This window comes from Rhinolophus sinicus, chromosome 16, assembly GCF_057876585.1.
Source record: "Rhinolophus sinicus isolate RSI-liver-muscle chromosome 16, RSI-T2T, whole genome shotgun sequence".
Classification (NCBI taxonomy): Eukaryota; Metazoa; Chordata; class Mammalia; order Chiroptera; family Rhinolophidae; genus Rhinolophus; species Rhinolophus sinicus.
Genome location: NC_142516.1, coordinates 32,115,141 through 32,142,847, shown reverse-complemented (window position 1 = coordinate 32,142,847; position 27,707 = coordinate 32,115,141). Strand labels below are relative to the sequence as shown.

The 27,707-nt window shown below is 37.7% G+C and overlaps 1 protein-coding gene across 1 annotated transcript in view; it reads left to right on the top strand.

Annotated features, from left to right (window-relative positions):
- The window catches only part of LOC109446137 (phospholipid-transporting ATPase FetA-like), an 80,964-nt gene that overhangs the window by 1,382 nt on the left and 51,875 nt on the right, over positions 1 to 27,707 (top strand). The window contains exon 2 of the mRNA XM_088793416.1: positions 24,425 to 24,483. Within this exon, the coding sequence (XP_088649542.1) occupies positions 24,425 to 24,483 (59 nt within the window). The remainder of the gene's footprint in view (positions 1 to 24,424; positions 24,484 to 27,707) is intronic.

Here is a 27,707-nt window from a genome sequence, read left to right as displayed (position 1 = left end):
CTTTGTCTAATTTAATTCATCCTGGTCCCTCTGTGACTCCTTTCGACCCAGTAAAACTCCATATGATGTGAGAAAACCATTTCACCAGTCCAGTTGGCACTGTGATCCAGGGTTGTTCCCAGTTTAGTTCAAACCTAGAGTTTCCTGGGGACATATGGGGACAGGGAGCCTCATACTAGAGTAACTTAACCTCCCACAGTTTGTTGACCTGGTAATATTAGAAATGTTCTGCCTTCTGCCATGAAGTAGAGTAGTGGAGCGCAGGCCACCAGCAGAGAAGTGACATGTGGGGCCCAGAATATCCCTCACAGTTGAGGATTTTGGATTATGTTAGTCACAGACGCTCCCTACTTTATCGTTGCCACATTTGTATCTAATGAAGTCAGGCAGCTAAGGGGAATGTGTCTTTGGATTGATTTTAACAGAGATATACAGATCCCAGAGCTGATTTTAAACATCAGCAGATAAAGTGTTTGTATTCTTTATAGCAATTGTCTTGATGAAGTGCTCAGCAGGAGACATCTTGTAACATCTGGTATTTTTCAGAGAGGTTTTCCTTGGGTTGATATTCTTAATAAACTTACCTACTGCTGGTCTTCTTTTTTCAAGTTCATATTTTTCACCAATCCCCTACTTAGAAGCCAGACCCTATGCGAGTGCTTTGGAGGACACAGAAATTGATTAGACATGGTCATGCTTAGCAATCTTTTAGAGGAAAAATTAATTGAAAAAATAATTATAACACAAGGAAGAAAAAATTATTAGTTTTAGGAGAATAATACCAACTAAGTGGTATGGGAGTTGGGAGGGGGAAAGATTATTTCTGGATCAGGGGAGCAGAAAAACTTCATTGAGAAGTTCATGGGTTTGAGCTGGCCTTTGTAACACGGTCTTTGAAGGATTTTGAATGACACAGAACAGGACATTACCCTTAGAAGGAACAGTGTGAGCAGTGGCATAGATGCAGGAAAGCGTGGGCCATGTATGGAACTTGTACATAGGCCGATTTGAATAACGATAAATAGTGAAAGAGAAAGATGAAAGAGTAGTTCAAGTTCAAATTAGAGCATCTTGAATGTGTGGGTGATAACAGCTAAACTTCATTCAGTAACCCGTGGGAAGCCATTGAAAGTTTTTGAGCTGGTAAAAAATCATGATCAGTATTCTGCTTTAGGGCAGCAGTAGATAGTTTATAAAAGTTGGAAGCAAATAACAGGATATTGAATCCAGGAGGAAAGTATAAAGAATCTGAGATGATATTAGTGGGATTAGAAAAGAGGTAATGGCTTCAAGAGACCCTCAGGTGGAATATATAGGACCTATCGGGTTATCAGGAGGAGCAGAAGGTGAATCTTAGATTTCATGAACAAGTTACAGAGTAGTAAGGCAGAGGAGCAGATATGCTTAAAATCAGGGAAGGTGAGAAATGTCATTTTGGAACATGTTTGTCTTGAGATGCCATTGAGAACCTAAGAAGAAATGTCCAACAGTATGAGTTTGGGACTACAGATAGTTTTAGGAGCTGTGGCTAGAGATACAGTGAGAGGATATGATGCCATAACTCAGCGAGAGTGTGGGGACAGAGCCAGGAGTGCAGTTTCCAGGCTCTCGCCCTCACGTGGAAAGGTGCTCACTCGGGTAGTAAATGGCCACAGTAAATCCAACTGTGATTGCATGGCCCTCAGCTGTGGCTAGTTGGCTGTCAGCTGTAAACAGTGAGCCATTGGCCACGAATATAACTGCTGTGGCTACGCTAGCAGCAAATGGGGGGCTAGCAAGAAGATGGTGGCTGAGCTAGCAAGCGCGGATTGCAGTTAGCACGGTGGACTGCAGTTAGCAGGGCGGATTGCAGCTTACAAGGGGGGTTGGTTGGTTGGCAGAAAAGTGGACGGCAGGTTGCAGATTGTGTGGCTCCTGTTTCCTGTGTCTTCAGCCCAGCCGCCAGCGAGACTATAGTGGCATGACTCCCCTATCTATGGCTCCATGATTGTTCCTTTTTGGCCTCACCATGTCCTGTATTCTTGTGGGGGAGCGGGACCAGAGACCCCGCATGACACCCTGCATGACAGAGAGCATACATAGAAAACAGGGCTGAGAACAGTGCTTTGGGGGAAGAACACCATTATGTACAAGGCGCTATAGAAAATGCTTGGTATACTTTATTTTATGTAATCCTTGCAATCAAGGAGAAGCGATTATCTTCAGGTGAGAAATAAAGAATCTGAAGTTCAGAGTGATTATCTCATTAGCTCAAGGTCACACATTTGATAAATGTTGGCTCCAGGGTTTAAATTTAGGCCAGTCTAATTTTGACAGTAGTGGGAGAAAAACCAGAAAAATGAATTGTCATGAAAACAAAGGAGGAGATTAAATATCTTAACAAATTGTGGATGACCATGGGAATAGAAAAGACTGAGATGAGGAGGTGAAATGTCTTCAGATGGTCCCAATAGTTCCATCTTTTGTTGGGAATTTGTGCCAAGACCACATAAATGCCAGGGTTAGGTACATTGAGAGAGACTATTTAAGAACTTTGAACTGTGTTTGACCTTGCTGGAGGTTGAGTTCCATCTACAAATGTACATTTTAACTTAAATAAGCACTTAATCCAAAAGTATCCAGACCATTTTCCAACTTTGTTTATGGCAGAAAAATCTACTTTTTCAATTTAAAATATAGGAAAGTCCCAGATAAAAGCAGCATGATTCAAGTTGAGAGAGAGGAAGTACCCTCCGCTTCCTCTTCCTTGCTCCCCTCTACCCCAATCCTATTTCAGCTCCTGAGAAACCTCCCTGCTCTACATAACACAGTCGGAAAACCTCTGCTTTATATTTTTTAGAGTGAGAGAGGGAAGTGATAGGTACTGCCATTTATTATAGATGAGAAAAGCTAGAAAACTGAAGGAGCCATTTGCTATAGATACTGTCAACTGAAAGTAATATCCACTAGGTATTTCATCACCAAAAAGAATTTATTCAGGAAAAGGAAAAAAAAAGGTTGCAACCCAGCGCATGAAGTCATGGCAAGCAATATGCACATTATGGTTTGTGTGCAAAGATGGAGGGGTATTTAAGGAAGGGAAAAAGGAACTTAGAACCATAGAGTTTTATTATAAAGTTAGAACCATAGAATCCTTCCTGTAGGGTTCTCAACATGAACTTCTGTAATCCCTAGCTCCTTCCACCTGATGATGTTTCCTTAACGTTCCACTTCATCTTTATTAGTACAAATAATTTAGGAATCCAGCTGAGAACAGAACAGAAGTTTTCAAACTCCCCATCAGTCTTTCTATTATCTCACCCTTGCCCCCAGTTTTAAAACAAATAACGTTTACTTAAAAGAGAACATAACATTCTTTTGCATGTGACTTTCCAATTTTCCCAACATCATTTACTGAAGAGACTTTCTTCTCCGTTGTATGTTTTTGGCTCCTTTGTAGAAAATTATCTGCCCATATATATGTGGGTTTATTTCAGGGCTCTCAATTTTGTTTCATTGGTCTGTGTGTCTGTTTTCTGCCAATTCCATGTTGTTTTGATTATTGTCTCTTTGTAGTATAAATTGAAGTTAGGGAGTGTGATATCTCTGTCCTTGTTCTTTTTTCTCAAGACTGCTTTGGCTAGTCAGGGTCTTTTGTGATTCCATAAATATCTGATCTTTTTTTTTGTTCTGTTTCTTTTTATAAAATGCCATTGGGATTTTGATGGGGATTGTATTAAATCTGTATTTGCTTTGGGTAATATGGCCATTTTAACAATGTTGATTCTTCCAATCCATGAACACGAGATATCTTTCCATTTCTTTGTGTCTTCCTCAATTTCTTTTAATAATGTCTTATAGTTTTCAGTGTAGGTCCTTCACATACTTTGTTAATTTTATTTATAGGTATTTTATTCTCTTTGTTGCAATTGCAAAAGGAATTTTTTTTTCATTTTCCTGAAATTTCATTGTTAGTATATAGGAACACAATGGATTTTTGTATGTTGATTTTTGTATCCTGCAACTTTACTGTATTTGTTTATTGTTTCTAATAGTTTTTTGGTAGAGTCTTTAGAGTTGTAGGGAAGATGTTGAAGAAAGTTTGCCTTCATTGGTTGATGTGAACTTTTGTCTATTAGCTTTTATCTGTTTCTGTATGTGAGGTGATTTCTGTGCTGTGATCAGGGGTTGAGTAAATTCCCCCTTTGGTCTCATTCTCCCGAGCAGGAGAGACGTGAGATGAAGCTGCTGTTCTGTCTGTGCTGTGAGGTGATGGTTAGCTTAGGGTTAAAAGAATTCTAAATCAGGGATTGAGAAAATTCCCTCTTTGTTCTGTTTCACTCACATCAGCACATGAAGTGAAGAAGTAGCTAAGTTATAGCAGGACGACATGACAGGCATGTTGCCAGGTTTTGGAAGACCTTGGGCTGATGGTCCCAAGCAGGAATAGTAGATATTGCTTGTCCATATGAACTAGCCCTTCAGCCGGATAAGTAATATTTTTTTTATCATTGACTGCCAGACCCTTCCGGAACTGGCTGTTCCTATAGGTGGAGGCAGGAACAAGGAACCTGGCTCTAAGGTACATTTTTGGGAAAGGTACATATATATTATATATATATATATATATATATATATATATATATATATATAATATATATTATATATATATAATAATATGAATATATAAAGTAATATATATAATATATATATAATATATATAATAATATTATTACTATAATAATAATTATTATAGTAATACTATTACTATAATATATATAGTAATATATATATATGACCAACCTCAGTTGAGTGAGATAAGATTTTTGCAATAGGAGAGAGAGATTCTTTGGTAATTCATCATCATTCCGGCATTCTTGGAAACTTGAAAACCTCATTGGGAGACATTCCAGTTCCCAATCGCAGACCTGGTGAGCTCCTGGCCATGGCTTCCAGTGCTGGAGGCCGGACGACCTATGAGGTTTGGCTGGTTCCTGACCTTTGCAGAGTTATTTCCCACGGTTCGGTGAGCTTCTTTGGCATAACATCGTTATGAATGTGTGCATAGTTTAATCTTAACTGCATTTTACTGTTTGTTATTGCACAATCTTGTGATTGTATTCTTTGATTGCCTTAATTCCTTTGACTTTTACTACTGTATACGGCTAACTGGATTGAGTGAAGATTGCTAAATAAGTTGATTTAGATATTGCTAAATAAATAATCAACTAGCTCCTCTCTAGTGTGCTCCTCTTCCTTCTTTTCCCCGCTTGTCATTACAAGGGTTTTCTATATAAAGAATCGTGTCATCTGCAAAAGGTGACAGTTTGACTTCTTCATTCCCAATTTGGGTGCCTTTTATTTCTTTCTCTTGCCTGATTGCTCTGGTTAGGGCTTCTGACACTATATTGAATAACAGTGGTGAGAGGGGGCAGCCCTGTCTTGTTCCTGATCATGGAGGAAAAGCTTCTAATTTTTCACTATTAAGTATGATATTACCTGAGGGTTTGTCATATATGGCCTTTATTATGTTGAGGTACTTCCCTTCTATACCCATTTTATTAAGTTTTTTAATCATAAATGGATGTTGTATCTTGTCAAATGCTTTTTCTGCATCTATTCTAGACTGCTGTCTGTCACCATATACTAAAATTAACTCAAAATGAATCAAAGACCTAAATATAAGCTCTGAAACAATAAATTGCATAGAAGAAAGCATAGATACTAAACTTATAGACCTTGGGTTCAGAAAGGATTTTATGAATTTGACCTCAAAGGCAAAGGAAGTAAAAGCTAAAACAAATGAATGGGACTATATCAAACTAAAAAGCTTCCGTACAGCAAAAGAAACCATCAACAAAACAAACAGGCAGCCAACTGAATGGGGTAAGATATTTGCAAACAACACCTCTGATAAGGGACTAATATCCAAAATATAGAAGGAACTCATACAATTCAACAACAACAATAAAATCCAATTAAAAAATGGGCAGAGGACCTGAACAGACACTTCTCCCAAGGAGACATACAGACAAACAACCAACAGATATGTGAAAAAATGCTCAACTTCACTAGCTGTTAGGGAAATGCAAATCAAAACCACAATGAGATACCACCTCACCCCTGTTGGAATGGCTATTATCAACAAGATAAGTAATAACATGTGTTGGAGAAGTTGTGGAGAGAAAGGAACCTTTATACATTGCTGATGGGAATATAAATAAATTGGTACAGCCACTATGGAAAACAATATGAAGGTTCCTCAAAAAATTAAGAATAAAATTACCATATAACCCTGCCATCCCTCTTCTGGGTATCTACCCCAAAAATCTGAAAACAACCGTAAAGATACTGTGTTTCCCCCAAAACAAGACCTAGCCGGATCATCAGCTCTAATGTTTCTTTTGGAGCAAAAATTAATATAAGACCTGGTCTTATTTTAATATAAGACCAAGTATGATATGATATGATATGATATGATATGATATGATATGATATGATATGATATGATATGATATATTATATAATGCCAGGTATAATATAATATTGGGTATAATATAATGTAATATAATACCAGGTCTTATATTAATTTTTGCTCCAAAAGACACATTGGAGCTGATGGTCTGGCTAGGTCCTATGATACATAGGAGTATATATATATTCCTATGTTCAGTGCAGCATTATTCATGGTGGCCAAGTCATGGAAACAACCAAAGTGTCCTTTGATAGATAATTAGATAAAGAAGATGTGGTACATATATACAGTGGAATATTACTCAGCCATAAGAAAAAATGAAATAGTGCCATTTGCGACAACATGGATGGATCTTGAGATTATTACGCTAAGTGAAATAAGTCAAACAGAAAAAGTCAAGAACCATATGATATCACTCATATGTGGGATATAAAACTGAAAGCAACAAACAAACATTCATAGACATAGACAACAGTTTAGTGGTTACCAGAGGGTAAGGGAGGAGGGGTTGTGGTAGATGAGGGTAAATGGGGTCAAATATATGGTGATGGAAGAACTAATTCTGGGTGGTGAACCCACAATGTGATACTATATAGATGATGTATTATAGAATTGTACACTTGAAATCCATATAATTTTACTAACCAATGTCACCCCAATAAATTTAAAAAAGAGAACATAACACTTGATTTCTAAGATTCCATTCAACAGTCATTTGTTAACTACCTATGTGTACAAAACAGTTAAAACTAGCTTAGTACACATTGACTCATTTTTATAAACTAAAAGAAATGAAAACTAAACCATCACCCAAAGCATCAGAATTATATCACCTAATAAGGAACTTTGTGAAACTGCAAAATTACAAGCTCCGGCAGGAGATTGTGGATTCCAATATTTGTTCAGACCCAATTTAAAGTTCTAGGCAGAAAAGGGGTTTGCCTTATAGACTGAGCAGATACTTCCTGAAGAAGACCGTGAGTTTGAAAATAGAAGCAGTAGCTAAGAAATTAGCGTTTTACAGGTTCCTTTCTACTCCATTTTATGTTTGAAGTTTATATTTCATCTTCAACTGTTTGCTTTAAACCACCGGAAACCAAATCTAAGTTAATCTCAAGTTTATTATGGGTCTGTGAATCACCTTTGGAAGAAGCAGGTTGTAAATGAGGGTTTTGAGACACACTTTTTTTTCCCTGTGTAGACGACACAGAATGAAGAAATCCAGAACAAAGGAATTGGCAAAGTTCCCAAAAGCCAGGAATCAGAAGTAGGAAGCTGAAGGAGATCTGGTCATCTAAATGGCATCATAGACTAGGAGATGTTTCACCATTTTCACCCCTCCTGGAGTTTTGAAGTTCCTATGTTTACCAGAGCTTTATTTTCCTGTCAGAAAGAAGTTATGGTTGAAATAAGGAGGGGATAAGGCAGGGACTGTAACTTACACACACACACACACACACACACGCTTCTGTTGCACTAAAAAAAAGATAATTTTTGTTAGATTTGCTGAGATTCATGTGGTGGGAATTGGGGTGGAGGAACCTTGATTTCTGGAGTAACTCTGGGGATTTGTGCATTGGGTATAATAGCTAACTCTGAGAAACCTTAATGAAGTAGACTGGAAGCTTTCATGATTTTACACAACAGTTTGGGGAAAATGTAGCTCTGTTTAGTCAGGGGGATGATGTGTATACATCTGCTTCTGTGTGAGATCCTCAAAAGCATTCAAGTCAACCAGGAGTTTGTTCCTTTGTTGGTGAAGAACTCCAGTCTCTGAAGACAGATTTGTTCATTTGTTCATTTGTTCAGAACTGATATTCTAGTTCTAAGGCATTTGGCTATGCTGGTACCACAAATATGTCATTGCTAGACTTCACTGTGCTTGTTATAGTTTCTGTAGTTTTCAGACAAGCTAAACATAAAAACTTAAAGACTTCCTCTAAATCTTTGTACTCAGTAAATTTATCAGTTGTTTCGTGTATAAGTGTGTGTTTGGTGGGGGGATGCGAAATAGTGGCAACACAGAATCATAGCTGTAGCTTGGGGGACTTGAAGTTGGTTTGCAATGTGATGCCAATTGTGACACTATAGATTAATACATCAGTAGATCAATACTCCATCCCCAACCCCAAGTTTCATTAAAGTCATCTTCATTTCTGTATTATACGGTTCAGTCCAAGGTTGAGGCAGTTTGGAGACTATCAGCTCAAGGTGGGACCTGTTATTTCTACCTTTAAATTCTCATTTGTAAATGAAAGAGCTTAGTTCTTACAACCATGTTGTATAGACGTTGGTGCTATTACTTCTCTTTGGTGCCTCTTTTATGACTCTACTGTTTTTCAACCTTCTTTTTAAAATGTGATGACCCTTCCCCCAAATATTTAGTAATTACATCGGGAAAAATGGTAAGTTTACAATGGAGAGTTCTGGCAAACACCATCTTAGCCAAGTGATCTACAGACGACAGAATGTATCTGTCCCCTGATGTGATGCATTGAGAGGGGCCCATCAGACAACTCAATTTAAGGCACATTCTACAAAATAACTGGCCAATGCCCTTCAAAAATGTCAAGATCATGAAAAACAAGGAAAGAATAAGGAATAGTCACAGGTTGGAGGAAACATACAACTAATGCAATGTGGGATCCTAGAACAAAATAAATACATAAACAATTTATGTACTTCAGTTAATGGTATTATACCAAGGTTAATTTCTTAGTTTGTTAATTTTTCTATGGTTATGTAAGATGTTAGCATAAAAGTAAGGTGAGTGAAGGGTATTTGGAAATTCCCTATGCTATTTTTGCAAATCTTCTGAAAAATTTAAATTATCTCAAAATAAAACATATTTCAAAATGTAGTGAACCAAATTAGACTATTCCTTTTCTGAGTAAGACAGGAAGAGTATTTACTACAGTCGGTATATTCATTTTAATTTTCAGTTCTTTTGTTATTATATATTAAATAGATACAAAGATTATAACGTGTAAATTGTGAAGAGGAACAATGCTTTTCTCCAGCCCATCCTTCTCCCTCACCCTCTCCCTAACCTTTATCCTAAATTTTGTATTTTTCATTCCCTTGTCTTTATAGGTTTATCTTGAATGTATGTATACTTAGTGATATCGTCTTGCATGATCTTTAACTTTATGTAAATGGAATAATACTGTATGTATTCTTTTGCAATTTGTTTTTTCCCTAAATATTATATTCCTGAGATTTAACAATGTTAATGTATTTAACTGTAGTTGACTCATTTCACTAGTTATATAGCTTTACACTGCGCAAGTTCTTTCTCTACTCACCATTGATAGCCATTTGGTTGGTTTCCAATTTTGCTGTCATGATCAGTGCCACTGCACACATCCTGTGTATAACATATTATGAGAGTTTCCTTAGGATATACTCGTATACCTAAAAATGTACTTGCTGGGTTATAGGGTAGATGCTCCATCAACTTAACTAGAAAGGCCAAATTGTTTTCCAAAGTGGTCAAATTTTTAATACTACCAACAGCATGTAAATGTTCCAGTGGTTCCAATTTTCTTTCTAACACAATATTATTAGACTTTAATTTTTTACTAATCTGGTGGATGGTATATTAAAATTTTAAAACATTGCCATTTATTGACTGCTTTGTGTCAAGCACAGCGGTAGACATTTTTGTACCTTATTTAATTTAATCTTCTCACAGCTCTTCTTCTCAGCCCCATAATGAAAACTAATGCTGTACTTAGTTTGTAATATATAATTACCCCTAAGCCTCTCTCTTGACAAATTTATTCCTTAGTGAGTCTTTCGCAATAGTATACCTGCCTAATTTATTTCCTGTTTTCTTAAGAAAGAAATTATTCTCATTTTAGAAGAAATTTGAGGCATGAAGTAGTTAATAATAACTTGCCCCAAATTACATTGTCATTAATTAGTAGCAGTCTTTGAAATAAAACCCAGTTCTCTGGCTCCTCATCCTTTTTTTTTCTTTTTTTTTTTCTGCATCTCTTCCTTTTTCCTCCCACATCCCTTTTCTTCCTCCCCCCCCCCCCCCACATTATTCCATTCGTCCTGAGTTTAACAGCTTCAGTGTGCTTTCCGGTTGACTGCTGTGTGATGTGATGTGTGTGCGGAGTGCCACAAGATTGGGTGTGCATCTCGTTCCAGCTAAACTGCCATTCCCTGGACCCTGGCTGGCTAAGTGCCTATAACCACTTCACATCCCAAGCTGTGCTGCTTGCATGGATTTGGCCAGACTACCCTCTCAAAGCAGCCTAATGGCCCTGCAGGGGCTGGGGAGAATCCAGAACTTCAGGCAGGACATCCCAGCCTTGGCTCTCCTTTCTCGGCAGCAATAGGAACCCCAAGCCTACTGTGGGGTGTAGGCAACTCAGAGTAGGACTAGGTGCCCAGAGAGTGGTGATATTAGAATTGCTAACACTGGGTAGGAAAGCACAGGTTCTGTTGACAGAAGAAACAGAAACCTTAGGTTGGGATACAAAACTTACAGCCAGTGAGCACAAATGAATTTTGTTTTGCCTGCACAATATTTAATTTCCTTTTTGTATTTGGATACTTTTATAGGAGGCACATGCACTCACCAATTTGTCACAGTACCAGGCACTTCATTTCCTACTGTTTCACAGCAAACTGCTATTAATTCCCTGGCTCCTAAAGTTATTTGATGCAACTGTATCCTTAATGAGATCACTTGGGACTCACTGAGGGCAGAACTGGAAGCTGCATTTTCATTCCAGAGCGATCACAGTTGTCCAGGTTATTTTTGTGAACATGGCAGTTGAACATCCCTTGGCTGGGAACACCCTTTTACTTAGACTTTACACTTCCCTCAAGATTGTGGATTTTTCCCCATCTAATCTTGTTTTGGATAATTAAGATGAAAATGCCTATAAAGGTTACTAATCTTGGTTTATGCACACTTAGTGACGTAGGAGACCTGAAAGAAATCGATTAACTAAAATAAATACACTGTATTGGCCTTTTCTGAACTGGGATAAGGATAGAGAGAAAGAAGGGAAGAAAGAAGGGTTTTTCTGTGTAGCAAACTCATGGGGTTTGATAAAGTATAACTTTTAAAATGAACAGATGTCAAAGATTTTATTAAATGAGGAAGTGAGTAAGATGTTAAAACCAATTCAAGTGAAAATTTAGGAGCTAACTATTTATACGCAATTTAATAAAGAAATGTTAAGATAAAATTTCTGAATTATACACAAAACTATTAAAGTCCTAAATTGTGTAAATCATAACCTTTGGAGTTATCTTTTCCACCAGATGTAAAATATTTGAATCTCTACTGGATAAATATCTACAAGTTAACCTCTGCCCTATAACACAATTACAGAATAGTCCAACCAATAGAAAACTAATCAAAGGTGTAAACCCAGAACTGCACTAAAGCATCACCCAGTAATCTCTTTTCCCTGTCTCCAAGTTTCAGATAATTTTCTGACAGATTATAGACATCAATGCAGACTTGGTTGCCGGGAAGTAGAATCTATTTCCCAAGCTTTATAGCTTTATGATGAAGACATAGGAAATGAATTCTAACATTTAGCATATGTATCTTAAAGATAGATTATTTTCAATTTCAGAGATTAAGTGTATTAAGAATATATTTAAGGGAAATAGTATCAGCATGAGAAATTCTCATTCTGAATCTTTTTATTTCCTTTACAGGAATTCCATTGAATTATAGTTAGTACTACTCTGCCATGTCTATATTTAAAAGCAAAAGTGAGGAGAGACAAAATGGAGGTAGGTGAACTCAATAAGAGATATCTAAGTCTGTATGTCATTATTACTGCCTCTAAAAAGTGTGTGTGTGTGTGTGTGTGTGTGTGTGTGTGTGCGTGTGCGCGCGCACCATATGACAGATAAACAAACTGGCCAATCCACCAATCAAACCACCAGTCTACCAAACAACTGACTAAGAAAGGAAATATACTTTGCAGAAGTAAATACTTCGTACTTAACAAGTTGAAGCTCCACTGTTTAGTCATCTGAGAATTCTAATTTGAGGAGTTACAATCTCTCATCTTTTGTACTTTTATTTGGAAGTTCACCAGGAGAGCATATGTTCCTTTTTCCTCTCCCCGTCCTTCACAAATGCCTCCTGCTAAAAAGAAGTGGCCAATGTGAAAAGAAGTTGCCAACGTAGCCTTTTTGTGGCCGGAGCAAATGGATCTGGCTGTGGTTTAGGGAGCATTTCCTTACCGCTTCCATGCTTTTCTTCAGTGACTCAAAGTACTAAAGGGAGTTGGGGTAATCACGCCCTTCCCTTTCACAATGAAACGGCCTGACATGAAAAAAAAATTTTTGACTTAAATTTTGAGAAAGCAAGCCAGAATGTGGTTCTATATTTAGGCTTCCTTTTGAGGAATGGAGAATGTGCAGGGAATGAAATAAGGTCACCGATTTAAAGCCACACTCTACCTTCTTTACTTTGTGCAGTTGTTTGATTCCTGGAGGGAGCCCAGTCTAAGGGCACAGCCTCTAGTTTCAGAAAGAAATCCATTTCAAGGGCACAGGAAGAGTAAGTCAGGGAACTCCCAACCAAGGGAAAGCCAGGGAGTTAACTCTTATTCTCATAACTGCTAAAGGAGAGAGGACTGAGGAAAACAAACTAACTGACCAGTTTCTCCTGCATCTTCTTAGGAACAGAACAGTATATGGAGAGTAGAATACTTTAGGGAGTAGTAAGTTCAAGGTAAACAAAAACTGCAGTAATCATCATAAAGACTGATTCATTATTCAACAAATATTTATTGATCACCAAATGAATGCCAGTGACTGCTACATGCTGGCAATATAGTGGCAACAAAAACCAGAGAGAATCCCTGCTCTTATGGAGATTATGGTTTAGTGAGGGACAGCCTTTAGTAAGTAATAGCACATTAATAGCACAGAGTAATATCAAATTATATCTACAATAAGTGCTATGAAGAAAAGTCATGTGGGAGGCATAGTGCTTAAGGACATGGATCCTGGAGCCATACTTTCTTGGTTGGAATCCTAGCTGCACCACTTACTGTTATCTTGGGCAGATCTCTTAATTTCTCTATGCTATAGTTTCTCATCTATGAAATGAGGCTAATAATAGTGCTACCCCATACGAATGTTGTGAGGATTAAATGAGGTAGAATTTTTAAGCACTTAGAACAGTATCTGGCACATGGTAAACGCTAGGTAAGTGTTTGTGTGAAAAAAATAATCTGAGTGAGTTTGATGCTTTCACTCAGGAAGATAATTAAGAGCATGAACGTTTATAAATGTGGGTCATCTCAAAACTCAAAAGTTTTACCAATGAGAAATAATTGGAGCCAGTTTCCCAGGCCTAACTCCCTTTAGATAGGCTAGACCTACCTGCTGCAGTAGAGTTATTGCTGTACTGTTTTGAGCAGTGAGCAATTAATACTGGTTCATCCAAGATGTTGGCCTTTTTGTATGAGTTGACAGAATAACAGTGATAAACTAAGTAATTTGGCAGCTACCTCTGCCCTTTTTTGGCTATTAGCCTATTCTGGGTGGAAAACTTAGAATGCATAGAGTGAATATTGACAGGTGCTAGTATCTTCTTTACCCTCTCCTTTCTATTTTTCACCACTTTCATAGTTTAGGTTTTCATCCTTTCAAGTGTTGACTATTGCAGCAGTCTTTTAATTCTTTATGTCTGCAATCTGTTCCTCTGTAAATATATCATATTAATCCTTATGAAATTCTAGTTTTGTCACATTTTTCCCTGCTCATAATCTTTCTGAGATTCCTTGTCAGCTACCAGAAAAAATATAAGGCCTAACATTAAAGGCCTAACTTTATAGTTTCGTTTCCTGCCTCTTTCAGGCTCTTCCTACCTGGTATACTATCATACAACTCGTTTAGTCTCAGTGCCAATCCTTTCATTAAGTTCTTCTTCCTGCCTGGATACCCGCCGCCTGCGTCTATAATGAACCTATATCCATCTTTTAGGTTTAGTGCAAGTCCTTCTCTGGGAAGCCTTCTCCAACGATTCTAGCCACCAACCCTCTCACCCCCACCATTACCTTTCTTTCGTGAATTCCAGTAGTGCTTGGTTTCTATCGTTTTTTTAAATAATGGTCTTACTGCGATATAATTCACGTGCTATAAAATTCACCCTTTTAAAGCATATTTCAGTGATTTTTTAGTGTAGTCACAAAATTATGCAACCATGACCCTAATTTAATTTTAGAACATTTCCACCAAAGGAAACCCCATATCCATTAGCGATCACCACTAACTCCCCCCCTTCCCTGGCCCCTAACCACCACTAATCTACTTTCTATCTCTGTGGATTTGCTTATTCTGGACATGACATAAATGGAATCATACAACATGTGGTCTTTTTTTTTTTTTTTCAGTTTCCAGTGTACACAAAAACATAATGACTAGACATTTACACCCCTCACAAAGTGATAACCCCAACAAGCCTACTACCCATCTGACACCATATATAGCTATTACAATACTATTGACTATATTCCCTATACTGTACTCTACATCCTGTGAATAAATAAATACACACACACACACACACACACACACACACACACACTTTTCCTTTCTTAAAATGTGTACACTACATCCTGTGAATAAATAAATACACACACACACACACACACACACACACACTTTTCCTTTCTTAAAATGTGTATACATTTTAAGAAAGGAAAACTATTAAAATTTATAATACTCAATATATACCAATAACAAAAGATGAATACAAGTGATGTTTGACTTCTCCAATTACAAGAGGTGCTCAAAGTGGTTGCCATCAGTGCCCAGCCACTTCTGATTATGACTAACTACTGTTTGAGCACACTTGTACACAATTTTTGGCACCCCCCAGTGTGTGTGTGTGTTTTATTATAGTTGACATTCAATACTATTTTATATTAGTTTCAGGTGCACAGTGCCCTGGTTAGGAATTTATATAATTTGAGAAGTGATCCCCCTGATAAGCCTAGTACCCACCTGACACCATACATAATTTTTACAGCATTATTGACTATATTCCCCATACTGAATTTTACATCCCGGTAACTGTTTTGTCTCCAATTTGTACTTCCTAATCCCTTCACCTTTCTCACCCATCCCCCCCCCCAACATGTGGTCTTTTGTGACTGGCTTCTTTCACTTAATGTTTCCAAGGTTCATCTAAGTTGCAGCCTGTATCAGTACTTCATCCCTTTTTATGGCTGAATAACCCTCCGTTGTATGGACCACAAATTGTCCATCTATCAGTTGACAGACATTTGGGTTGTTTCCACTTTTGGGCTATTATGAACAATGCTGCTATAACATTCATGTACAAGATTTTATATGGATATATGATTTCAATTCTTTTGCATCTCTAAAATTCAGTTTTAAATCGTATTTATATCCTGCCTTGAACTGTTGCTTTACTGATTTGCATATATAGTATATGGTTCTACTAAATTATCTGCCTAGCACAGGCCTGCAAAACTCCCTGTTCTGGAGAGTTTGCAAGCCTGTCCCATTTATTATACTTCTCCTTTCCCTCTCCTTTACCATCCATACACATCTACAAATAATCATCATTGCCATCATCACCACCACCACAACACAATAAAAATTAACAAATACTGATAGATAGTTAAATAATGCTAGGTAGTAAATTCAAATGGATGAGATACACTTGTATATTGACATGGAAAAATCTCCAACACATAGTATGGAAGGAAAAAAGCAACTTGCAGAGCAATGCACATAGTAGGATCTCATTTGTTCAAAAAACACCCATACACCAGTGTTTGTATATATGTATATGTTTGTATGTAAATAACCTGAAAAGGAAGGGACCAAAGGGATATGTACCAATCTGTTAGCAGTTGTTTCCTTGGGAAAGGGAATGGAAGGTATGGAAAAGGAAACTTCATATTTTTTCTACATATAGTTCTGATTTTGGATCTTACACAGTTAAAATATATTTATGTACTATTTTGGATGATTTGAAAAATTAATAAAGAAAAAAGTGTAAGTGTAAGGGGGGTGGTAGATGAGTGTAAATCGGGTTAAATATATGGTGCTGGAAAGAGAACTGACTCTGGGTGGTGAACACACAATGTGATCTATAGATGATGTAATACAGAATTGTACACCTGAAATCTATGTAACTTTACTAACCATTGTCACCCCAGTAAATTTTAATTAAAAAAAAGAAAAAAGTGTCATCACAAAGGGAAAATAACCAATTTGGAGAAACTAAAGGGAGAGGACAGGAACAGGAAAAAGGAAGAAAAGAAATAGCAGGAAGGAGGGCATAGATATTGTGGCATGTAGAGCAGAAAGTTAATCAGAGCCGTAGTAGTAGAATTCTATACAATACCATATTTAAAGAAACACAAAAATAGACATCTGTGTTGTACAATTCTGAACATACTAAAAACCATTGAATTATACATTTTATTTTAAATAAGTGAATTGTATGGTATGTGTATTATATTTCAATAAAGTTATTTAGCATAAAGCAGATAGCTAAAGTTTTTAGTTTGTTTGTAGAATGGTGTTTCTTTTAAAAATTTAAACCAACAATTGAACTAACTCATAGGGACTTTTCCTAATCAGTAACAGAGGCAGGGTTGCCAGATAAAATACACGATTCCCAGTTAAATTTGAATTTCAGTAAACAATGAATACTTTTTTTAGTATAAGTATGTCCCATGTAATATTTGGGACATAGTATGTTTTTGTATTTTTATTTGCTATATCTGGCAACCCTAAACAAAGGGGATTACGTTTTGAATGTCTTACAATTAAATTGCCTCTTTAGCATCAACAGGATTTACTTTAAGATCCAGTTTTGTATGAATGGCTTTTTGTTTCTAACCGGTGGCCTTTAATATAACTTACCCAATCTCTCATCTCCTGTCTCAAGGAAGGTTTTATGATTGAAAAGCACTGAAGGTGATGTCTAGCAGTTCAGTTAAACATGATTGATTTTAACTTTACCACGTTGATGAGAAATCGTTGGATCTACATACCAAATGAAGGCAGGATGGCCAAGTACTACTCCCAACTTCCATCTGCCTAGAGTAATATGAAGGACATTCCTGTCAGCTTCTCCTTTGGAGGAGAACGGGGAGAAACCAAAGGTCTCCAAGAGGAATAGAAGTGGAGCCTATGGTTTTGAGCACATCTTGAGTTGTGCCATCCAAACCAATCTTCTATGTCACCCTGTTAAAAAATTACGGTTTGGTGGTGGTGGTGGTGGTGGTGTGTGTGTGTTTGATTGTATTACTATTGGATTTTCTTCAGTATCTTGTCCTTTGAGCCGTTCTAGTCTTGTTTCTGCTAACCTTGACTCTATAGGGGATGATCAGAGACAGAGGTAACACGAGAGCTATAATAGCTCAAGAACCGGACTTTTTGTGACATTCAAGATGTTACTGAGCTTCCTCTCCAGGTCTTTTCGACACTGCACTCTACCCACCTCTTCAACCATGCTGAATATCCTCCTGTTTGCTGACCTTTGCACAGAAAGAGCGACAAAGAATTGGTCTTAGCTGGTGTTTCTTTTTCAGCCCAGCTGTTCTGTGATTGTGTAGATACTCCCACAAGGAGGAGGTGATTATCTTCCATAGGAGGGGTTGGACAGAAATCTGACCACAATTTAACAAAACATGTTTCTAAATATCTATTCACTTGTGTGTTTGTTCATTCAACAAACCTTTATTAAATCCAGGGCCTAATGCTGAGCTAAGCAGTGGATACAGAGATTTAAAGGAAAAAATTGAAAACCATAGTCTCTACCTTTAAGGAGCTCTTTGTTTAGTGAGGGAAGATGGTATTATAAGTATGATAAATGAGCTGAATGTAAACCATGAGATACAGCAGTGGATAGACAGAACCAAAAACACTTAATGAAATGGTGGTGAGAAAACTAGTTGTAGCCTCTTCTGTAGGATCACAGACCCTGGCCTTTCCTGCAATCACTCTGTGCTACATCTTCTAGCTGGTCTTGTTATTTAGATGGAAATGTCATCTTGGAGCTGTACTCCAGGTATCTTAGAGATGCACTCTAGAGAGATGAAATATAAATTTTTTTGTGTACCCAAGACTAGAAGCCACATGGTTAACTAAATCTACTGATAGCTTTAATGTTTCAATATGCTTTTTGACTGCCATAGGATACATTGTGATCATTTGGAATCTTAAGAAATTCCAGTATTCCTAATGTAAATGAACTCTAACTTATCAGACCAAAAATTCCAAAAATTGGCCAATTATCCTCCCCTGGCAACTATCTTCACTTATTTTTAGAGATAGGGACATTTCAGTCATTAGGTAACTTTGGAGAAATCACCTAGGCCTTTTGATCTAGAATATCAGCAAGCGGTCATTGCTGAGTCTCCCTCACCAGCAGCTGGGCTTCATTGAGCTGGGAGTCTGATGCTATAAGGGAAGGGGGCCTTGACTGATCTACTACTTAGAACCTTGCACCCCTGAAGATCATCTCACTGCTCTTGTTTCTTCATCTGGAAAATCCCATTTGTGATTGCTTTCCCACTGCGAGCAGGATATTTTCTTAGAACCTCCTAAGCCTGATTTCCAGCTGGCCTTCCTTCCTTTTTCTGTCTTCCTCCTTCTTCTTCCTGGTTACTTATCTTTCAGGGCACCAGTTACTCTAGTTCCCTCTTACAGAGCTCATTTTCCTTTTTAGATTTTGCCATTTCCTTGTCTAGGCTAACCTCCACCCCTCTGTAGCTTTAATCCCTAAAACCTGAGTTTGAATTACATCAAGATTCGTAAGAGCTAAGTTTTTCACCCTGGCATTTGAATCAAAGCTCTAAAGACATCCTTAGACAGAAGCTTCTCCTATTTTGACACTTCTACTACCATCCCACCAAGGAATTGACTTGAGTTCCTCTCACTAGACTGTGGCTTTTGTACCCTTCCTTCTCTACTGGCTGGGTCAGCTTAGTGCATCCACAGGAGATAGCTGAAAGTGCAAAATCTATTTTGGGCACAGACAAGTGTATCAATGATGCTTATGGAATCTCCTTGACATAGCACAAGGTAAAAGACAAAAAAATATCATTGAATGAGCATTTTCGATGTTTCAGGAATTATGTATGCATTTTACAATTAGCATCTCATTTAACCCTCACATTAGCATATAAGGTAGATTTTACTACCCCATTTTACACATGAGGAAACTAAAGCCCAGAAATAGAAAGTGACTTGCCCTACGTCACTTAACATTTAGTCAGAGCCCAGTCTAGAACAGCTAAGACTTTCTGAGCATTTTTAATATACCAGGAATTGCTCTAAAATGCTTTGCATGCCTTAATTTATTAATCCTCACAATCACCTTATGGGTAGGTATTATTATCATTTCTATTTTATGGATGAAGAAAATGAATCTCAGAGAGGTTAACTAACTTCCTCAAGGCAACAGAGCTGGTAAGTGAAGAACTGAGATTTGAACCTTGGCAGCCTGGCTCGATTGCCCATGTTCTTAACCACTATGGGAGTTTGCCATATTTTTAAACTCTAAGGCCACTGCCCATTTTATAATACCAAGTTGCCTTGCTTCAACAAGATGTCTAGCCCTTTCAGTTCAGTGGTTTTACCAACCCCAGCCCAGCTCCCAACTCAGGTCCCTGGGAAACCAGGCCTTTGCAGAACAGTCTGTAGAACAGTTCCTAATGAAGGATGCATTTCTTGCAGTCACCAGAGGCTAGAGCTAAGTGTTTGACCCCTGGAATTCCATGTCCAGGACCTTTTCAACTGGATGGTCTCTTAGGCTCTCTTTGTCTAAGCTGATTTCCAGTCTTCTCTAGTTCTAAGTTCTCATCCATAATTCACATTTTGTCACTCTTGCTTCAGCCAAACAGGAATAAACTTTGAATTCCCAGGTGATGGGGAAAACAGTCATCCCAGTCTTTTCTCAACAGTATTCACAAACCCCAGGGAATCTTGAATTAATCTTATCAGTGTGAAAACATTCTTCCTGCCTGTATTATCTCAAACATGACTAGCTACTTTCTTTCCTCAAGCTCGTTGTCTTTCTCTGTCAGACTTTTTTAGCTTCTTCTCCTAGATGGTTGCGCAAACTGAAGTTTTAACCATTTTCTTCATCATTCCTGCTTTTCCTTTTTAAAAGGCATCTTATGAAATCTGACTTTCTAGTCTTCAGTTCCTCCCCGCTCTTCCCCGGTGAAAATCTTAGTTTCCTTTCACCTTCCTCTTCCTTCCTGGCAGGTCTGGTATCAGAGACAGAACTAGGTGAAGGCTAATCCTGCCCCACTTTGGAGTGTCAGTCTGTCTCCACCAACTCAGGCTGTGAACTTGGGGATCTACCTGCCTTACTTTTAAATTCAAAGAGGGAGGTATGTATTCAGTTGTTGTGCAGAGCCTGGACTCCATGCATCCCTTGGAGCTGGTGGGCTCAGAGAGAATAGAGGAGAGCCCGTTGCACCCAGATAAGTTGCTGGGAAAACCTATTAGATCTTTATTAAATTAAAAATAAATGCTTATATCTAGGATTAAGTTTAATAATAAATGTGAAATTCGCTAAGAAAATATTAGAACTTTATAGTCATAAAATAATATTTTTGGGTAAATGGAGAGGCTGTGCTGGTCTGTTGGGTATGGTGAGGGGGCAAATTGTATGGGAGAGACTGGTTTTACTCACCAGTGCTTGAGCAAATTGAGTCTGAACATACCGTGTTTCCCCGAAAATAAGACCTAGCCGGACAATCAGCTCTAATGCATCTTTTGGAGCAAAAATTAATATAAGACCTGGTGTTATTTTACGATAAGACCAGATATAATAATATAATATAATATAATATAATATAATATAATATAATATAATATAATATAATATAATATAATATAATATAATATAATATAATATAATATAATACTGGATCTTGTGTTAATATTTACTACAAAAGACGCATTAGAGCTGATTGTCCCGCTCGGTCTTATTTTCAGGGAAACACGATAGTAGTAAATTAGCCTGCTCAGGGGTTGGAGAATCTCAATACCAGTAGAAACACCAATGCTGGTCTGGTACTCTGCCTAGTCGGGCAGCTATCTGGGCTTCTGAGAAAGTCCCTGCACAAAGGCATAGACCCTGCAGCAGCTCTAGATCCTGGATGCTGCTGAATTATCTGAGCCATGCATGTTCCACTGCTTTGGATAACCCAACCTACAACAGTTAGCAGAAGCTCTTGTATCACAGTGTTGTAGGTAAGCCACTCACTAGTTAGTCAACACAAGACATAACAAAACATGCTATCAATCCCATCTCAGTTCCCCACTCCTTATTCAGCTAATGCTAGTAATCACAAGAATGAAACAGGGAAGAAATGCACTAATCCAGCAGAACAAACTGCAAGCTTCAGAGCCGGGCGGTAAACCTGACCCAGGGAAGACTCACAGCCACTCGTTTGTGTATTGCTAGCAAGGTGATGATACAGACACGATCATCATGCTGCCCAGGGTTACACCAACACGCCTCTCTCTGTCTCCTTCACAGGGATACAGTATGTTACTGGGTGGGGGACTAATAGTGCAAACATGTCAACTCTATCCAAATTTATCTGTGTAATCCAAATCTGTATACTCTCAAATCCTTGGGTAAAAGTAGCCAACCATCCCAGTTTCACCTTTCCCACAATTTGTGTATATCCCTGAACTTCTTCGTAATTCTCTGTTTTGACACTGCCCAATGTACAGATTTTGGCCCCTTAGATATTTTCTATAAGAAAGTTACTCATGTTCTGACTTCATGATGTTTAGTAATTTTGCTGACAACTAGAGGACTGGAGGAAATTACATGAGAACCATAAAGATCCCTGTCTGTCATTCACTCTCTCCTCAGCTATCTTTCAAAAGTCTATAATCTTAGCCCCCTAAGAAATGCAGTGTTGTTTTCCACAACTGGCTGTTTTTCCCATGGGAAGTAGGTCTGTCTCCTCTAATAACCCACTTTCACTCCATCCCTAGGATTCTAGTGAATAAAATTTTCTTTGTCTTCATCTCTAATCAAAACTCCGATCTTGAGGGAACTAGGCAAAGTGATTCCAAAGTTTATCTAGAAGAGAGAATAGACAAGAATAGCCAATGAAAACATGTCCACACAAAAACTTGTACATGAATGTTCATAACAGCCTTGTTCATAATAGTCAAAAGATGAAAACAACCCAAATGTTCATTAATGGGTGAATGGATAAACAAAGGTATTATATCCATACAGTAAAATATTACTCAGTCATAAAGAGAAATGAAATAGTGATACATGCTGTATAACATGAATGAACCTTCAAAGCATATGCTGTACGAAACAAACTATGACAATAGGCCACATATCTTTCTATTTTAATGAAATGTCCAGAATAGGCAAATCTATAGAGACAGAAAGTAGATTAGTGTTTGCCAGAGACAGGGAAAGGGGAGAATTGGGAATATGGGTATAGGGTACCTTCTGGGAGTGATGAAAATGTTCTGAATTAGTGGTGATGGTTGCATAACTCATGAATGTACTAAAAATCACTGAATTGTACTCTGTAAGGGGGTAAATTTTATGTTAGATGAATTATATCTTTAAAAAATTAAACAATTGTAGAATTGTGTTTCTAGGACCTGGAGCCAGAGACTTCTTAGAGGGCTGAGGCGAGGGAGTTCAAGATCAAGTAGGAGTCTGTAGCCTAGAGTAAGAATCTTTGAGGACCAAGGAAGGAAATTTCTTTCTAATCTTGGGAGCCATGAGCCAAGGAGGACCTTAGAGGGCTGGAAGAGCTTCAAAGTTGACATTCAGTGTAATGCAGAGGCAGAGGGCTTGCTAGAACTCATTCTCTGAGGAGACAAATTCTTTGGAAATGCAGTCTAGGAATTTCTAGAACTATCAAAGGTAAAAGGCTCAGCAGTAATGTCAACCCTCAGGCCAGACTCTAGGTTGCTTGGTCTATGTACTCTCCAGGATCTAGAGAATTGGGAAGCACTCACACTGTGTTATCCAAGTAATTCAAGCATCTTCTCTTCCAGGAATACTTCTTTATCCTGCTTTCCCTGACTTCTATCCCCTCTTCTGTGCACCCCTAACACCACATTCTTGCCTCTATCACTGCCCTTACATTGGATTGAAGTTTTCTTTTATGTTTGTCTTCCCCACTGGGACTAGGAGTCCCAAGATGGTCAGGGATGATGTAACCCTAGGGCCTAGCCCACGACCTGACACTTGCCAAGAATGCAGTAAATGTGTGTTGAGCCAATGAAGAATTGAGGAGACTACAGGAATAATTCATGCAGGGCAGAAAGAACTGTTAATACATATTTTTAAGACTTTTCATAACATGGTAATGGGCTCACTGTTTGTAACAGTTCATAACACCTGTGTGTTTTGATGTGATGATTTCATCATGTGTTTTGGTTATCAGGCTCATTCGTACTAAGCTATGAGTCCCTTGAAGTCAGGGACTCTGTCTTACTCATCTTTTTATCCCCCCACAGCATCGGGCACACTGGCTTCTGTGCAATAGAGGCTCAGTAGTGATTTATTAATTTAAATTTAGTTAAGCAAGTTTAGCAAAGGCTGTAGAAAGAACCTCAGATATCTTAAAATAAGGTGTTGGAATTGACCGAGGGTGGGGGGCTGGGTTTCTGTGTTTGGCAGCAATGTTGGCGCAGGCCATCCTGTTGTCTGTGGAGAGAGAATCTAGGATTACTGGAAGCATTCGCGGTGGAGATCAGAAATTCCCTGTCCCATTGTCTTCCCAGCTTGAATACTGGAGAATTTTCATTTTGATTATATTTCTTGATTCTTTGACACAGAGACAATATTCCGTTTGCAGACAGATATCCTCAGTGAGACAATAAGAGGGTCTGGTGAAGTCTTCACCAGCAGCCAGCGTGCCAGGCTGGTCTGCAGACGGGCATCCTTCTCATTATTTCTCTCCTCTTTCTTAGAACAAGAGAGATATCTGCAAGCCAACAACAAAGAATTAAACAGTACGTTTGGATATCCAGTGAGTATCAGGTCTCTGGCTATTTCAGAAGGGGGCTAGAATTCTCTAATATTCCCCTTGTTGGTGGGCAGGAACTGCACTGTAGATGTAGGTCCTACAACTTAAGTTCTACTTTCCTTCACACTCCTATACAATGCGGGCTGGTGCAGTGAGGGCTCAGAACCAAGATTCATCCGGTGACCTAGGCTCAGGGGAGAACGTATCTCAAATTTTGGGTTTTATGTATAACTCCTAGAAAAGAAGCACTGTAGCTTTTTCTTGTCCAAATGAAAGCATAGTTTCACAATTTTATTTTTTCACTTAGACATCTATCTATTATAATACATATAGATCTACCCAATTCATTTAATAGAGGCATAGTTTTCCATTATATTGATACACCTTAATTTATTTAATCAGTTTCCTATTGATGAACATTTAAGATGTCGTCATTCATACCGCCTCCAAAAAACAAAATGTCTCCAGTGTTTTGCTGTGATAAATAGTCCTGAATGGGCTATTATATGTATATTTTGGCATATATTTGGTGTGAATATGTGAACATTTCCTAGAAGTGAATTGGCTGGTCAAAAGGAAAAGACATTAAAAATTTTGATACATATTGCCAGATTGCCCTCTATAAAGATTATATCCATTTATATTTCTACCTATAGTAGAGACTGCTCACTGCTCAATATTCCTGCCAAATTGGGTATTTACCAGTCTCTTTCATCTTTGCCAGGCTCTTAGATGAAAAGAGCCTATTATTAAGAGCCTATTAAGTTATCTATCTTAATTTTGAGTGAGATCAATAATCTTTTCATGTTAATTAGCTATTTGTGTTTCTTTTTCTGGAAACTGCCTATTAATGTCTGCCCATTTTCTATTGTTCATTTTTCACTTATTTATTTATGAATAAGTAACTCATACAGATACGAGTATATATTGACAAGTCATGCTCTAACACCCCATACTTGCCTACATCTGCTCCCTATAGCGAATCACTTTTGTTTCTTGTGTATTCATCAGTGCCTCTTTGTGCAAATAAAGCAAATACAATATATATTCTTATTTTCCCACTTCCTTACACTATTCTGAACCTTAACAATATGTCCTGGAGATGTTGTCATAATCATAGTTTCATAATAGCTTTTTCCTTTTTTTTTTAGCTGCATAGTATTTCCTATGCAGGTTTAACATAGTTTATGTAACCAGTTCCTTATAAATCAATATCTGGCTGGTTTCCAGTCTTGTACAATTACAAGCAATGCTTTTATACATGTTATTTTGTGCACGTGCAGCTACATATATCTGTATATATAGCACATCCTCAAATAACGTTGTTTCATTATAATATTGATAATCTGCAGTAGAAACTTAACTCTTATTTATACCAATTAGTTTATAGTAAATTGGTTTCATTATATGTTGTTGCACTTAAAGGTGCAGAGCCTATCAATGAGACGTTAAGTGAGGGTTTAATAAGTATATAAATAGACATACTGGGGGTGCCAAAAAATGTATACAAATGGACACTGGTCAGTGTTGCACAAGCAGTAGTTCGCCGTAATCAAAAGTGTCTGGACGCTGCTGGGAACCACTTTCAGCACCTCTTGTAATTGCAGAAGATATCAGTATGTATTGAATATTACAATTTTAATACAGTTTTTTCCTTTCTTAAAATGTGTATACATTTTGTTGTCACCCTCTGTGCCATACATATCTGTAGCCTCTGTATGTCAGTTTATGATTTCTGAGTTAGAAAAGTTCTGGATAAAAACAATGTTTAGGGTATGGCCATGGGGACAGGTTTTCTTCCTCCCTTTCCTCTGCATAAGTAGGACTGTGGTGCAGTACAACTAGGTTTTGGCCTCAGACAGACCTGAATTTGAGCACAGTTCTCCTCCTTTCTAACCTTGCATCCTTAGGTATGTTAATTTCTCTGATCTTCAGTTTCCTCATCAATAAAAAAAATAAAAAATAAAGGCATAATAATGTTCACTTTACACGGTCGTTGTGAAAAATGTTAGTTCTCTTTCTCCAAGAAACTATTACCCCTTGGAAAATGGCTTCAAGTCTCATTCAATCCGTACCACAGTTCCTATCACAATGTTTGGCACATACATGGCATTCAATAAATATATGCTGAATAGTTCATGAATAAGCATATTTGACTGATTCTTATATATTTAAGAACGCTTTTATTTCCCTGGTCCTACCCATTACTCATTTTCCTCCTATTTCTCTCATTTCTTCCGTTCCTACTCCTTTTCCTCTTCCAAACCCCTAACTACTGGTTCTCATTATGTCCTTGGCTTTCTGTTCTCCTCTATTCCCCCATTTAGCCATCAGTCAGGTTATCATTGCCCAAATAAATAAATAAACAGACCAAACCAAAACCCACCCCCTCTATCATGTTTAAATTTTGTCACCATAGATGATGTGTTACAGATTTGTACACTTGAAACCTATGTAATTTTACTAACCATTGTCACCCCAATAAATTTCAATTAAAAATGTTTTTTTTATCACCTACACCAAAAGAACTAAACACTGAGGAAGTTCGTAATTGAGCAGATGTTCTACATTCTTGAGATAACGCGTCTGGTTTGACATTTAAAAGTAGAGCAAAACATTCTAGTTGCCAAGTTAGTAAAGAAGTACTGATAATTCTATCTTGAGAAAGAATCAGCGTGGCTTTTGTCTTTGTTTGCTAAACAAATGCTACCCAAGTGAATAGAAATGTGAAATACATTAATTAGCTATAAAATCAAATGGAAAATCAAAACCAGGTGCTTCAGTAAGGCAAAAGATCTTTTAGTCCAAGTATTAGAACCTTCTGAACTTAGACACTGAGAAATCCAGTGAGTATCTTATGATCAAAGAAAACTATTTCTATGTTAGAATAACATGCTTTTAGGGCTAGAAGGATCCTTAGAGATCATTTAGTTAGAACTCAAAGACAAACCTATGAGCTTCTCTGGCATAGATTTTGTTTAATTCTTTTTCAGCCTCTCCTAGTAATAGCCCAGCCTAGGGCTATGAACAGAGCAAGCCTTGAAAAATGTATAGTGTTTGATTGATTATTTTTTTAAATTTATTTATAGTTCCAGGTGTACAAAACAATGTAATAGTTAGACATTTACACCCCTCACAAAGCGATAACCACCCCCTGTCTACTACCCCTCTGACATCATATGTAGCTGTTACAATTCTATTGACTATATTCCCTATGCTGTACTCCA